Genomic DNA, 17091 nt, shown 5'->3' with positions numbered 1-17091 from the left:
GTCAGACACTGGCTTTCTGGTAAGTATATACAATTATTATAGGCTTCTTCGGCATGGAAGATTCCGGTTCAATTTCCGGTAGAATCTAATGTGATTTACACTCTACGTTATGTTGCAGGTTTACATTTCAAATAGCCTCGACGCTAAAAGTGGCCTTGAAATTTCAAGCCAACAGTACTTGATTTGCTTTGTTTGTGGTTCACCACTCATTTCCTCTATTGAGGATATATACGAGATCTGAACCTAACTTTAATCATAATTCTGAATCTCACAAACTTCCACAAGATCTCTAACATCAATGGCAAAGGTTAGCTATAACTTATTACCCTAAATAGTCCGAGATGTACCACCCCCCCCCAAAAAAAAAACTAATGCCATTTCTTAAAAAAGGGGTGAAGAATCCTGACCTCTAATATCTCCACCGGGCATGTGACTGTAACCGCTAACCAGTTTAAAATATTTCTCGGTGAACAAGACAGACAACTGACATACATATTTGAGCCTTTGAAATGGCAGGCTTATGCTTATTTTATTAATGCATTTATATATCTCATTGGGATACACTTTGGTACAATGTTTTAAACAAGTCAGTGCATCAATGGAGTACAAACGAAAAAAAAAAAAAAAACTCTCAACATTACGTAGGGGAGTGTATCATCTCATACGTATTAATTTTTGGGGCATGGAGACGTTTAACGTCCCGTTGTGCATCAAGGCTAGGGGAGACAATGAAGAAATGAGATGAATGATAAGTGTGGATGACGTTAAGCGTACGGGAGAACCTTGGAAAAATCCCAAGCACAGTGTTTATACAGTACAAAGCTGATTTCACGGGAGCTGGAATCAACCCAGGGACTACATGCACCACGGTGAGTGCTCTATTACCGAGTCCCCCCCCCCCCGCCGCCGTTCCCGATGTGTAACGTTTCGAATTTTTATACGACGCATTTTTAATATTAATTCGCATTGTGAGTTATCCTGAATGGAGTACTCATTGATGCATTGTCAGTTCCTGATTCTGTTCATATAAATAACCAGTCTTCATTGAAGAAAGTGTGATGAAACATTTTGACAAGATATTCATGTGTTTTCCTTCACACTCGCCAAAAGACGATGCAACATACAACACACTTCACACCTTGTCTGAATCCGTCGCTTATTATCCAACGAAAAAAAAATGTGAAGTCACGTGTTGGAAAACCTGTCAACATCTCCTGATGTAAATTTCTCCGTGCGTCTGCATCTATGATGAATAACGGGAGAGAACGTAACTGGGGCGTCACTTCAAACAGAATACATAAAAAGCTTACAACCAAATGATCTACTTGAAACACACAACCATATGCACACTTTCTATTATGGATAATCTTCTAATTTCATTAGCATCCCCCAAACTGGGTGAAATATTTCAACGGTCTAATTTAAATATTCCACGAGAGGTTACTATTTTTAAGTACAAGAACGTGTATTTTTTTCACCAGTTTTATGTATAAGAGTACCTTTGTTTTTAATTATGATTTTTTTAACCCTACGTAGAATCTACAGGTACACAGCATAATCCAATGAATGAATGAGACACCCTTACATTCATCAGAAAGGAGTTCATTATATAGTATCTCAAATTTAATTAACTTATTTTATGAAAACTAATTGCCATATAATGGAAGAAGAGGCGTTGGCTCACTGGTAGATTCGATTCTAGACTAGGGTGACCAAATCGTCAACTAGAAAAAACGGGACAACTTTTTACTTTTGGATAGGTTGCTCCCCTAAATATATTTTTTTTGTCTCCCCCCCCCTCTCTCTCTCTCTCTCTCTCTCTCTCTCTGTATCTCTCACAAAAAGGGCAAATTTACACATCTTCGTTTTAAAACCTATTGAAAAGGTTGTGGAATTATTTAAATAACAAGTAACTATCAGCAACTAACAAAAAATGAAATTTTGAAAACGTTACTAAAATATATGAAACATTCATCAATATCTGTCAATCAACAAAATCTGCCACCGGCAGAATTTATAACAAACTACTCTCAGCATCGGATTCCAACTCCCTTTATTTGATTTGATTTGATTTTTTTTTTTTTTCTTTTGAACATTATTTCACTTACAACTAGTTTTCTTTTTACTTTCACTTTTATAGTTCTATACTTTTGTTCTCCTTTCGTAAATGACAGTATGTTACATCCAAGTCAAATCACAGAAACACTGTACTGTATACTGTATAGCGCCTCAGTCTTCCACCGCCCGAAACAGTTTGTTTTTTATAAGACTTTGAGCCCCTTGCACTGTCGTCTGCGGGGTGGGAGTCTTGGAGGGGAGGCCTAGGAGGGAAAACAGTGCAGCCACCACATCCAATATCGCAAACGTCGTAATGACGTTGCTCAGTAATTAGACATATTCCAATGTAATCAAGAAAATAATAATATAAATTAGGAAATTTTAGATTAGAAAATTTTTTGTATCTAATGTACGGAAATACGGGACATTTTGGCGTCCCGGGAAAATTTTTCGGGACACCGGGAATGGTAGTGAAAAAACGGGACAATCCCGTTTTTACGGGACGGTTGGTCACTCTATTCTAGACCATGTGAGCCTCTAAAATTGTCTTCGCTGGTTTTCTTTCATATTCTTATTTTCTTTTATTAATTAAGCGTCTTCTTTAGACATTTCATTTAATTTTTGCTAATTGCCATATTATTAAAATATAAAAATTAAATGTCGCTGACATTTTGTGTAAGGTACCAAATTTTAAACATACTTAAAGGCATATGTAATACCACAGGGATCTGTCGGTAAGGTTCTTGAACAACCTTCACATTTTTCAAATATGTAAATACATAAATTTATAAATATAACTGCCACCTTATTAAATTAACAAATTTTATTTATTTGAAGTCCCATTTGAAATGTATCATTGAGATCTACTTAAAAGTGACAATAGTTTTTCATGGATTTTTATATAATGCCGACGGAACTCATTTTATCCCGAAATAAGTGTTCGGAAGGACGAGGTGTCTAAAACGTAAAATTTTCAGTGAATGTATACTCTGTTTTCACAGTCTGCAACGAAGCATGGAGCATATTACGAATTACCGCACTCATATGGATTACAAAGATAGATATAATCTATATCATAAAGGAACCAAAGTAGAAAGGGGCAAGATATATTGGAATGCTGATCATAGGAGGAAAACACGATGATCAAATGGATATCAAGAGGCAAAAACTGAGTAGAAGCCATCCTCTACGAGAGAGTACAATGGAATCAAGAAGCTCTTCAGAGTAACAGGGAGAAGAACTACTCAAGGCAGAAGGTTCTGGATAAGAGACTATTATTTAGAAGTGAATCGTCATTTATTGATTATAGAGAAAGATTGACCGTTGTAGAAGAAAAAAAAAAAAAACTACTCAATCGACATTTTCTTTTCTTTTTTACACTTTCTTAATCTATTTAAGCGCTTTTTTTGCTGTCAATTCGAAGTTCAAATCTTATCTGACACATTTTTGAACCAGATTTAAATATTCGCAATATTTTTTCACTGCCGAGTAATTACGTCTTTTTTTGTACATGCTATGAAATTCTTCACTTGAAATTTTCTGCTTACTGTATTTCGACTTTTAGACCGTACTTACACTCAAAATAACCATAACTTTGTGGTGGACAAACACCATGTGCGTGGGTTTTCTCGGGGTTCTCCCATTTCTTTCCACTTTCTTCATTACTCTATTTTATTCATTTTTCATTTTCACCGCCTTGTTTATCCTAACCGGCATAAATATCAAACGTAAAACTAGAGGATTTTTCAAAATAACCATAAAAGAAAATATTTCGCACGTACAAAACAGAAAGGTAAGGCAGATTTTCTTAATCTCCAATTATACATGGGAATGCGCCTTCTTCCTCCGAATCACGAATACTCCATTTGATTTCGGCCAGTTCTTTGAAGTTAACGGTAAACACGTGACTGAGTGTAAGAATCCATAGACGTTCGTGAGGAGGTTGGTGTTTGATCAGTAAGCTAACTTCCAACATTATTTACCAATCGCTTGGAATTCCTGATGAGGGTTAGAAGTCTCTCAGTCGGATACGGAACAGCTGAATCCTCATAAATTATTCACAAATATCAGAATAACAGGAACTTCTTCAAAGACTTCTACATCTCTCTCTGTGATCATAAAGAAGAAGAAGAAGAAGAAGAAGAAGAAGAAGAAGAAGAAAAGAGAGAGAAAGCAATGAACCTTAGTCCGCTGTTCGGTTGCTGAATTTCCTAACGTTGATGTATTTAAACATTTGAGAACAATATGAATTTTCTTAATTTTAATGGACAAACAATCTGTTAAACCAGTGGTTCTCAACCTTTTTTGATTCACGACACATTTTACTGAACATCCAAGATATCTCGACACATTGTTTCGTATTTTTATTATATAATAATAATATATTATAATAGCGAAACCCACTAGTTTTTATAGTGATTCTATATAGCGCTGTAGCTCAGTGGTAGAGCGTTCACCTCTGGTGCTTGGGGTCCCGGGTTCGATCCCAGCCCCCGCCAAGTGAACTTTGTGGTGGACAAGACGGGCACCAACGAATCGTCACGGTGGGCAAACATCGTGTGCGTGGGTTTTCTCGAGGTTCTCCCGTTTCCTCCCACCATTTCATTCCTTACTCATCATCACCGTCTCCTTTAGCCAAACCGGCATAGCCTTGGGACGTAAAACTCAAAGATTTCATTTCATTTTTTTTTTCTATATAGCACTGAGCATTATTGCAATCGCCTGAGGTGTTCACTCGTACAATCTGTCTTGATTTTAACTAACTACACAGCCACGCACTAAATAAATAAATAAATAAATAAATAAATAAAATAAAATAAAATAAAAGTTCTGTGCACCGGATTGCTGGGTATGAATTCGATGTATTTTGTTACACAGAATCCAAATTTCGAAACCCCAGGACGATCGATCATGTCAATTTTTTTATGGCTGAAAATCTACCACTTTTGGATAGGAAATATATATGTAACAACCAAAATCGCTAATGTTTTGCCATAAAAAAAAACTGAGACGGTCGATCTTATTGGGGTTTCGAAATTTGGATTCGGCGTAATAAAATACATTGAATTCATACCCTGCAACTTTAAATTCTGCAGAAACTAGAATTCGGTGCAGAACTTTTATTTTTTGAGTGGTTATGTTATTATTAAATTCTTCATGATTTTTAAATTATAAAATTTCGCAACACACCTTAGGGGACTGCGTGAGACACCAGTGTGTCGAGACACAACGGTTGAGAACCACTGTGTTAAACAAAAATAGCTTTCAATAAATATTCATTTCGCTCCATCGCAGCGTATGACTCAATCAGTGCGGAAGACGTGGAAGTACGCTCCTGCAACACATTTGAAGTAGACTGTCAGGCTGACCCTCTGTCTCACAATTGGTCAAATGTTTGGTTTGACCTTATGTCTGTAGGGTCATAGGCCTATGTTATTAATGGAGATTTCTAATTTAAAACGAAGGATAGCCAAGCTTCGATACGATTCACTGTTTAGTAGCCATTTCCAGCGCTCACCTCTAGTGCAATGGTTCCTTGGTTTGATCCCAGGAGGCCAAGTGACTTCCTGAACAACGTTGTACTTCTGGGTTTTCTCGAGGTTCTCCCGTTTATCTCCCCTTCCTAACTTCATCAATCCTTCCATGATCTTGAAATGAAATGAAATCTTTCAGTCTAACGTCACACGAATATGTCTTTCAGGCTAAGGGAGATGAATAAAGCGATGAATGATTATGGAAGAATTGATGGAATGAGAAAGTGGAAGGAAACGGGAGTACCCCAAGAAAACCTACCGATACGATATTGTTACTTGGCCGGAGATCGAACCAAGGACCCTGCCTACCAGAGGTAAGTGTTCTACCACTGATCCACAGTTTTCCCCTTTCCATAATCATTCCCATCATTACACAACCGTCTCCTTTATCTAAAGGACATAAACATGGAAGAATTTATTTCATTTTTCGACGTGATGCACCATGACATCATTGTTTCGTTTTTCTCATTTTCGGTAAACCAGGCGGACAGTCAAAAGGAGCAGATGATAAACAGGTGTTGATTAAAAGTAGCGTTGACAGGCCAACTAGGAATGATGGAATCTATTATTTTCCAGGTATAGTACTCGCAAGTCCACCATTACCCACACACTGCCAACACTTCTCTATATCATATGTCTGTCTCGTCCCAACCTCTCCTTAGCTCTTTCTGTTTCTCCCTGTCGCTGCTCCGACTTCATACACGAGGCAACTGTGAATAACTGCTGCAGTAAAATTACGTCTACTAATATTCCATTATAGACTAGTTCGTTCATTTCAAACCTTCAACTGCCGCTCCCCCCGACACAAATCAGAAGTGATGCTTCACAAGATGAACATAATTTATTCTACGCACTTTCGGTGTATTTAGAACCTTTCAAACTTTACTACTGCCTTCTCTCCTCCTGGAGAATTTTCTTTCTGTCAGAACCAACTGAAAAGAATCGGATCAAAAGGAAAACATAACGAAGTAAAATCTTTTAATTTGACCAGTGGCGTATTTATGATTTTGTTTCGGGAGGGGCTTTGCTAACTTTCGGGTGGGGGGCTTTGACTGAAAATGTGAAAATTCTGCAAGATATTTCATATACTTTACTATAGTAAGTAAGATTTCGGGGGGGCTTAAGCCCGGAAGCCCCCCTAAATACGCCACTGAATTTGACGTTTCGTGGTTGTACTTTAGGCTAAAGAAGACAGGCGCTTAATGAAACCAAATGGTTATGAAGTTACTGATGGAACATAAGGATGCAAGAGGAGGGAGAACCTCGACCGAAACGATATTGTCTACTATAAAACTCTCAAAGCCTAATAACCCTCGCATGAGAAATGGCTGCTCTACTATTAAGTCACCACGTCCCCTATTTCAGATAAAATCTATGATGTTTGTAAAAGTGCATGGTTCTCGCTTTCATCGTACACAACACAAAATCTATCTACGCATGATTCTTCTGCACAAAAAATAAGACGATCACCAATTTGCTTACCTTAGACAGGTGTGCAGTTTCGTTGCCTTCGCTATTAGGTCTTCCCATAACGGTGTTCCATTCTGAAAAGAAAAAAATCAAAAAATATAAAATCGGGGAACGAAACTAGCATAATCAAAATGCTATATATTTATAGTTAAGATATGTAACACTTTATTAACATCTGTAAATATTCTTAAGAAATTATTTCATTGGGAGACATCAGTCTCGTTACTTAATTGTCGGACGGTATATACACTGTCCTTGTGAGATAGATCTTTTAAAACAAGGAAAGTCATACACACACACACACACAAAAAAAAAAAAAAAAGGATTGAAATGCATTGTAATTTTTGACTCCAGAACGTATTTTAATTATTTAATTTATAAAGAAGAGAAGAAATCGTACGTATAATACTGTTATTACTGAATGTATAGTATTACTTCTAAACAATCTAAATACACAGATAATGGAAACTAAACAATCTTATTAGCAGTAAAGCGGGGAAAATATGTCTAAAGATGTGACATACCAATGGAAAGATCTTATTAAGCAGAACAAAATTATATGCATGGATGTAAAAAGCTAATGCATAGTTTTTGAGAAAACGAATACTTATAATAATACATTTCTAAAGCTAAAAATTGATCCTGTAAATAACCGCGACAATGACATTGAAAAATCTTTTTCATTATGACACAGGTAAGATGACAGTACATAGTATGTTTAATGACATATAACCTAAAATTATCATTAAAGCTGTATAATTAAAATATTGTGCAAATACATGAACAATGGGTACATCACATCGAGCTTAGCAAAATAACGTACTTGAGGTTGAATTCTAATGCGTAGTTTTCGAAAGAATCGAAAAAAAACGAACTTTTGTGGTGCAAAAAGTATGTCATTCCTTGCAATTATTAACAGTTTTATTTCAGTGGAAGAAATTATTTTGATTTATTTATTTATCTACTGTGTAAGTAGCAAATTACATCGTTAAGGCTTCTCCCTAGCGTAACCCTCACTTAAAAAAAAAAAAAAAATAGTAATTAAAAGCAATGAAGGATATCAAAAATGTAGAGATTGCGCCACGCTATTATATAAATATGAAGTAATAATTGCTTTCCAGATCTTAGGTACACTGCATAAATTTGGTTGCCCAATGATTATCACGTGATAAATGTGCACTCGAATAACTGATCTACAGGGTGTCCCACATAAAACCGATACGCCTCACATACCGGTTAATCATCTCTAGCTAAACTGCTTCTGAGATGACAACACTGTCTCGAGAGTTGTTGCAATGTCTTATTGCTGAATCAGTGCTTGTGGCAACAAGGGACATTTGTGACAGAAATAAAGCGGTTTGCATCAGAACAGCAAATTGATATTGTGGAATTTTACATAAAGACAGGCTCCACCAAGGAATGTAAAGAAATCTTTCAAGCAAAGCATCCTGGTAGCAACTTCCCACGACCAGGACTACTCTAGACCTGTACAAGAAATGGAGGGCTGTAGAATCTGTCCAGAATGACACCTTAAACAGTACCAGATATCTAGAGATCTTTGACTATTTATATCCCCAATTAACAGATGCAGAGCTGTATGCAGTATTCCAACAAGATGGAGCAACCGCCCACACATCCAACGAAAATACGGCCAACATCAGCAACGTCTTCCCTGAAGACAGACTTGTCAGCAGAAGAGGCCTTTGGCCCCCAAGGTCCCCGGACTTACCATCGTGTGATTTTTATTTATGGGGCACACTGAAAACCAAAGTATATGATTACAATCCTCACACAACAGACGATTTTAAACGGAACATTACTAGAGAAATTAACATCACGCCTTCAGAATTACAGCGTGTTGCTGGTAACGTTATCAAACTAGATCAGTGATGCCTGGATGCGCATGACCATGGCCTCCAGCATCTCTTATAACCAAAGTAACTGTTTAACGTTACTATTATCTACGCGTATTCTTGTTAGTTAATTCATTATTGCTGTTAAAGTGTTACCTGAATGTCGTGCGTGAGGCGTACCGGCTTTATATGGGACACCCGGTATAACAAAATGTTTGAAAAAAAAATTGTAATTTTATTGAATATCATTTTGTAGATACTGTATTCCTTGGCTGACTTTCATTTCTTTCTCTCCATTCTCTTAAAATCACTCTCTAAAATTCAAAAGAGTTGGGGTGAACTTAGCGAAGACTTTAACTAGTACATTGTTGTTTGTATTCTTCTAAAGGTGATGGTGACATACTCTTTACGCACATACTACGTACTTCTAAAACGTCCTATTGATGTGAGAAAAGGTTTCGCACACAAATGTTCTCTCTCAGAAGGTCTATCGTGCTTGTTAGTCGAACATTCGCTTGCAAATTGCTGTATTTCTAGCGAATATTTTTCTCCTGTACCTTGGATTGCTCCAAGAGAGGCTACACGTAGGGTGGTGAACCACTGTATTTTTCCTTGACGTTTTACCTCTACAATGCAGTGTCCAATTATTATGCTGTGGAATATGAAGCCCCAGGTATTCATTTCAACTACGACTCCCTTGAATCTGTCGTTTCCAGAGATTCCCTTTTATTCCGAATGAGGAAGGAATTTCCATTCGTCCCCTCTGACTTCTTTGGTAGGGAGGGGAGGGAAGCTCGACTATTTTATAAAATCCAATAACCAGGAGAAAGACACCGCCTGCATCAAACACCCTTCAACTCGTCATCACGCAATGGGCGTGGCCATCACGAGAATAAGTGATGCGTACACACACAAACATAAAAGAGAGATAGGTGAACCAACACAAAAATGAGGGACGGGACTCCACCGCTCCAGTGAGAGGGTCTCCTCACTACGAAAACGCACTCGCTTCCCCCAATCGACACTGGCACAGTACATATTTGATAATAAAGATATCATAATTACAGGCAGAAACATACAGAATACATGGAACTCCTCGGACGTGGGGTGGTTTTATCTCAACGCAAAAACATAAAATATACAGAGGAAATGCTGATACATCTTCCTATCTCAGAAACAATTTCCTGAAGACAAACAAACTCTTAAATTATGAATATAACGATAAATAAAGAGCAAACAGTAATAATATACCCATCGCCATTTGCTAATTTCAAAATTCTGACTGCGTTTCATAAATATTTGGCTTTTCCACATTACTTTGCAGTGGTAATACACGTAACACTCGCTGTATGAAGACGATTCATAATTATCTTCTTGTCTCTCAATAAACCGCTTTTGTTCATTTATAATTTATCCTTCTAATGTTCTGCCATTTCAATGCTTTCACAATGAAATCCGTCACTCCTGTTATTATTCTAAGCCGTGTAATTTTCTTTTATCTTTGCAGGTGATTCCTAGCATACGCCTATCTTTCCATGTCTCTATTTGTTCTAGCTGTGTAGTCTGCAACAATGCATACCTGATTTTGTCAGTGCCTATGTCTCTGATCTATATGTCAAAACACACAGAAAAGATTCGTTGAAAAATTTAAGCTTTAGACAGTTGCCATTTTATTTTTTTTAACATGAAACTATTCCTTCAGGATACACTTTCGTTTTACTATAACGTTGCCATATATAGATACCCAGATAAACATGGTATGCGCTACATCTTATTCCAATTGTCAATTTCTATTCTTGGTCTCCTTGCTACGTTGTACACCATTTTCATGCTTCTCATATCCATTTTCAATACGAATCCCTTAGTCTTCTATCGTAGGTTGCACTTCTGCGTTGTTTACAAAGAGAACGTCATCTGTGATACGAAGTTCGGATACATCTTCTCCATTTCCATTTACTCCCTTGTCTTCCTGCTAAGAGATCCAAGTATGTCTGCAAAAAGCTTGAAAAAAAAAAAATCACCGTTCTCTCAAGCCACAGCCAAACAGTTGGATATTTCGCACTGACTTGCTTATAGATAACTTCGATGATACAAATTTCTTTAATACCTAAAATACTTTCTACCATCCTTCATTTGAAGTACCCTGTATTCGTTCATTGCTAGACCCAGTAAGAATGACGAATATTCACCGGGGCTTTACAACCACAGGTTGCCGCACGTCACTGACAGGGTGTCTACTAAAATTCGAAAATGAAATTTCGTGACCTTTTCTTTACCAAATCATAAAATTTCCTAACATTTTCAAGAGCGAATTTGGGTGCGAATTAGGCCGAATTTGCATCCATGCGATAGAAACGTACTTTGCTTGCAATTTGGTAGCGTCTAAAGCCGATCATAGACATTTTTGGTGGTGAATTTTGACGGTTTATAGAACAAAATTTTCCAATCTGTACTTACATTTGTACAGTTTAAAAAAATTGTGACCCAACAGCTAAATTTCGTGACTTTTTCGTGGCTTTCATGACCGTTTTCTGATTTCGTGACTTTTTCGTGACATTCGTGACTTTCGTGACCGATAGACACCCTGAATAGAAATTGGTTTGTTCAAAAATCGAACTATTCGATTTGAATCACATTGTTACAATGAGCTCAGTACGGAGTTGACGGAGCTCAAAACTTAAATTTTTCACCTCATGGTGACACAATTCTTAGCTAGGTCAAGGCTAAATCATTAGTATACAAGCTTCGGCTCAGAATACCCGAGTTCGAATCCCGGTGGGAGCACGTTTCGTTAAATCTTAGATTAAGCTATAGGTTCACATTTCATATACCTCGATACTGTGAGTCCCATTAAATTTAAATGATGCCAAAATCAATATCCCAAACGGCAATGTTAGAGGTTAGCGCGGATGCGGATATCCGCATCAAAATGGGTATCTGCGGATATACAGTTCTTTTCTGTGCGGATAATGGATATAGTTTAGAATATGGTTTCCTACATCTTTTCTCTACCTAAAAAAAAAAAAAAAAAAAAAAAAAAGCTATGAAATTTGTGGTCATGGTGAAAAGAGCACTAAGAAACGTTTGTTTCGAATTAAGTTTTAAAACCAGTTGAAAAATAACTAAAATCAAAAAATATACGTGTGTCTGAAACTTGTGACCCAGTGACAGCAAAAGGACACGGAATGACACGACAAAGTTGCCTTTTCAATATTTTTAGCAGCCCTTTTGTAGGTGAATGACATCTCTGATCTAAACAGAACGAAACGACAGCCCCTTCGCTACTTCTAAAGTACCGCTATTTACTGTAATAAATAAATAAATATGCCGCCCAAACTCATCTGATAAAGCTGAAAATTTTCAGGCCATTGCCATGAATTCGAAATCATGTCCTGAAAATTTTCAGACTACTATACAATATGTAAGTTGTATATATTTGCTACCTCATTATCTGCGGACGCGGATACGGGTGCGGATAGAGATGTTGCGGATGCGGGTGCGGATGCCGGTGCGATATTTTGTATGCGCGCAGACCTCTAGGCAATGTTAACCTTTTTTTTTTTAAATATAACTTTTCTAATGTTTCATACTTTTGAGCAATATCCCACCCAAAAACTTTGATTTCAAAATTGACTTACTGGCTTTTTCCCAAAGAGTAACTTTTTAAAAAATACTAGCTGAACCTGCGCTCTCTACACAGCACATCATTCACATAGGAGCATCAATTTCCTTGTCATTCCTCACAACATCTGTACATGTCCCTTTACAGACGCAAGTGAAAGACATATTGAGAAAAATCGGCAAGAGGTACCATAAAGGGAAGATATTTTTTACTACTTTTTCAGTATCTCGCACCGTTTTCAAGATTTGAGTCTACTTCCGGTTGGAGTTTCTAATTCATATATGATCAGTGTTTTCTTTTTTCTTGCATGCAGTATAATAAGGATAATACATTACATACACAAGTAATTATTAATTATAATGTCAGTGATATACGGTGTTCATTGGGCAAAACACTCCAAACAATAAAGATTTGTCTTCTTAGACTGGAGAAATAGTTATCCTTCGTTTTTCATTATCATTTGGCCATGAAACCAGCGCCTGAGAGTTATACTACTCCCTTATAGAATTATGCTGTGTTGGAATGTATAACTCATAGGATATGATACTTTCCTCTTTTTTTTTTTTTCTTTAAAAAATAACACCTTCAGTGTACCCCTAAAATGTAATAACGAAATAACGGCCTTGTTCTTTAAATAGTCAATTGGAAATGGATAATCTACACAAAATGTGGAATCGGCCAGTGAAAACGGCACGTTTCTAGGACTTGTAGTTTTCGAGATGTCTTTGCCGAAGGGATTGGAGACATAATACCCTATCTATATATAATTTAATAATATCTATATATTATAAACCCAGCAATTTAATGTGTAGATAACTTATAATAGTTTACATTTAATACTACAGGTGTGCTAAGTTGTATGGATGTGAGGCATGGACTCTAGCATAAGAGAAAAAAAGCCTTCGAAATGTGCCGATAAAGATGCTAAAAATTAAAAGTGTGGATGAGGTAAGACATTAGAATACAATGGAGGAAACGGTAGGGTAAAAACGGTAGAATACTGGAGAATATATCAAAAAGAAGAGAGATGGTGATTGGACACATCATGAGACATACAGGAATCACGATTTTAGCTATGTAAAGAACAGCAGAGGGAAAGTCGAGGTTGAAATTAAACGGTAAATGATACAAGATATACACTCATGTCCAAAATTATTGTCGCATATCTATAAATATGTTGTTGTAGGAATATAATTTGATAACGAATTCGCCCGGTATTTCTTATAATGTTAGTTTGTGTATAGTCGGCAAAAACATGGATGTGGCAAATTTCATGTCAAAACAGCAGTAAATAAGAACAATAAAACGAAAATAAAACTTTCTTGTCCATTTAGCAACATTTTGTTTTACTTAATCTAATTTTCGTATTTATAATTCTTTTCCTATGAAATTTACCTCAAATATACTATATACATTTCCTGATTATACACATAGTATCAGTATTAAAAGTACCCTACAAAATCATTATCAAATTATATTCTTACAAGAAGACAGTTATAGATATGCGACAATAATTTTGGACATGAGTGTACCTGAGATGAAAAGTCTGGCTGAAGACAGAGAGGAGTGGAAAGCTGCATAAAAACTAATCGAAGGAATACTGATCTCAGAAGACTGAATTAATCAAGAAAAATAAATAGAAGGCGGCGGTGATTAAAACATATGGACTAAATAATACAAGATGTACGAAAGAAAAATATATGGAAATGAAAAAACCGGTAGGACGGAAGCATGCTGGGACCCAACTTTTTTTCTTGATTCTTGAATTAATCAACAAGACGAATACGACGGTACTTAAATATTTTTTTTAAATCTGACCAGGGAACAGGGGTAGAGAAGAATGCGTACTAAAAGTTGTGTTGTAAAATTTCATAACAAAGTTTCCTTTTACTAGTAAAAAAAGAAGAAAAAATATAAAAGCCACCAGGAGCGCAACCACGTGGGAGGGATGGGGTGGTACCGGGTCCGGACCTCCCCCAAAAAAACTTTGTAACTCGATATTATTTGTACAATTTCTTAATAAAACTATTGTTGTTGAACACAGAAATGATTAATGTAGCCTAGACACTTTGATCTTATAGAACATTTGTACTACTTCTTTCCTTACAAAAACAATCTATCATTTTTTGGGGGGGAATGGGTGGGAGTATCTAACAATTACTTATTGTCTTTACGGGTGTAGAATAATAGTGCCTTTTCTTTTCTCTGAAATTGTGGCTACTCGTAGCGTAGTCGCTAACGCTCTAGCCTTCGGTGCGAGCGGTCCCGGGTTCGATTCAGACCAGCCATCCTGAATGAGGTTTTCCTGGGTTTTCCTCATTCACCTCAGGCAAATGCCGGGGTGGTACCTAACTTATAGGCCATAGGCCGCTTCCTCCCTTCCCTTTTCGCGGATAGTGTGCTCGCCGAGGGACGTCATCCTTCATACGCAACGGACTAAACGACCATAGATGCCGAAAGCCCAAAAATCTAAATCCTAATGAAGAAAAAATTCTGGGCGCGCGCTTGAAAGACACTGATTTGAAAATATATAGATGGTCATATATTCGCTGTATGTATAACCTATTCTTGCTCTTATCTTTTTTTATAAATATGAGAGCAAGAGGTTAATTTTAGTTTCCCATTCAACGTTTCCACTGCCAAATGAAATTAATCCTTCCACTACGGAGCATTCACCATCCTCGGGAACTTGTGCTCTCGAATGCACTTCCGGGAAGACATCACCGTTGTCGTTTTCTACTCTATCTGATTCTTCAAAAGACACAAATATCAACTTGAGATTAGAAGCTCCGACAATAACAACCAAATTACAAGCTTGTTACGGCCTGCAACACGCTTCCATTAAAATGGAAGATGAACGCTAGCTAATACCGTTATATTCTTTAGAAATTTAGGAAGAAAAAAATGAATTGAAAATGCATCAGCTCTTTTTTTAAAGCCCACGCAAAGAATCGTGTAGAACAAGAACATTGAAGTTGCTGCTTTTGTTGCTAACTGTGTGATTTGCTTTTCATAGACCGCCAACTTGATTAACATTGCTCGGCAAAACTCGGCGAATATGCGTTACTTCTTCATCATGACAGGTATTCTATCATCGTTGACAGGCAAGCTCCATCGTAACTATGGTTCGATTCTCGGTAAGACCTCTATGTGGTTTGGATCTGACGGTAAGTTGCAGGTTTATGTCTCATATTATATATACACATAGTGGATTCTCTTAACCGCCCATTTTCTAACAGAAAGTAATTTTCATTCTCAGTCACGATAGGTGTTCCATAAGAATATTCCTTTTTTTTTCTTTTTTTCTTTCTTTTTTTTTTTGTTTGTTTGTTTGACAAATGTACTTATCAAATACAGTACTTTATTTCATTCAATACTGTAGGATGAATTGTATTTTTCAGTTATGTGGCCTCCTTCAATCAACACACACACACACACACACACTATATATATATATATATATATATATATATATATATATATATATATATATATATATATATATATAGATAGATAGATAGATAGATAGATAGATAGAGATATCATACACAGTAAAAAATGAGGTGAGGTGTTGAAATAACACAAAATGACTACCACTTTAGCGTGTTATTTGTGTGTCAATTCAATACCAAGCTTTTTTTTTTTTTTTTTTTTTTTTTGCTAGCCGTGCACGACTAGCCCCGCCCAAAGGGTCATGCCCTTTATTAGGGGATGAGGAATTAAGGAAATCTCGGGTGAGGAGAAAGATAGATGGGTTAAGTGAGGTTTAATTTATTTATTAAATCTTTATTATATTTCAAAATCATAACATTAGGGGGGAAGCATCAATTTTCAGCTCTGGTATTGACTGGAGGAGCTGCAGGACATCATGGCCTTTAACCATGATCATACTATTAGGTGATGATGAGATGAGGATGAAGTGCAGAAGACGGCACAACACAAGGTATTTGGTTAGTTGGACAAATGCTGATTATCTTCTGATCCAGGGCTACTCTGGATCGTGATGAAGACAGTGGGAGGCCTGTTGAGACAGTAGGACTACTGTGCAGTAGATGGGAAAATGTAAGGTGAATCGAGATGAGTGATGAAATCGGCAACGAGAGGAAGATCAATGCTGTCAGGTGGTAGTGAATAATGATACAGGGAGAAAAGCAGAGACAACGGTGTATGGCGAAGGAGTTCTCGTTTTGGGAAAGTGGCGTCGGCGTGCATGGTGTCAAAAAGTAAGGGATGGTGGTTCTGGAAGCGTTGAGAAATATAGCGTAGGCGGAGTGTTTCAAGGTGGTAGAGAATATGTGGAAATGGAGTACGGTCATACAGATCTCGAGTAGGGCTGGGAAGACGGATACGAAAGGCAAGTCGGAGTGCGTGGCGTTCTAGAATTTGGAGGCGTTTATAGAAAGAAGAGGGAGCATCGATCCAAGCTGTAAAGCCGTATGTAAGGACTGGGCGGAGGAAGGATTTGTATGTATTAAGAAGAGTGACAGCAGAAAGACCCCAAGTAGTGCCTGTAAGGCGGCGAAGAAGGTTAAGGCGGGAGTAAGCCTTGGTACGG

At 37.1% G+C, this 17091-nt stretch overlaps 1 protein-coding gene across 1 annotated transcript in view; it reads right to left on the bottom strand.

Moving 5' to 3' along the window:
• LOC145683004 (protein MTSS 1-like) overlaps window positions 1–17091 on the bottom strand; it is a 229694-nt gene that overhangs the window by 51394 nt on the left and 161209 nt on the right. Inside the window, exon 2 of the mRNA XM_081754361.1 lies at window positions 7074–7135. Coding sequence (XP_081610487.1) covers window positions 7074–7135 — 62 coding nt within the window. The remainder of the gene's footprint in view (window positions 1–7073; window positions 7136–17091) is intronic.

The sequence above is a fragment of the Thermobia domestica genome, chromosome 1 (assembly GCF_964235325.1).
Source record: "Thermobia domestica chromosome 1, izTheDome1.hap1.1, whole genome shotgun sequence".
Lineage (NCBI taxonomy): Eukaryota > Metazoa > Arthropoda > Insecta > Zygentoma > Lepismatidae > Thermobia > Thermobia domestica.
The sequence above is the reverse complement of the archived record's forward strand: the minus strand, read 5'-3'. Positions and strand labels throughout refer to the sequence as shown.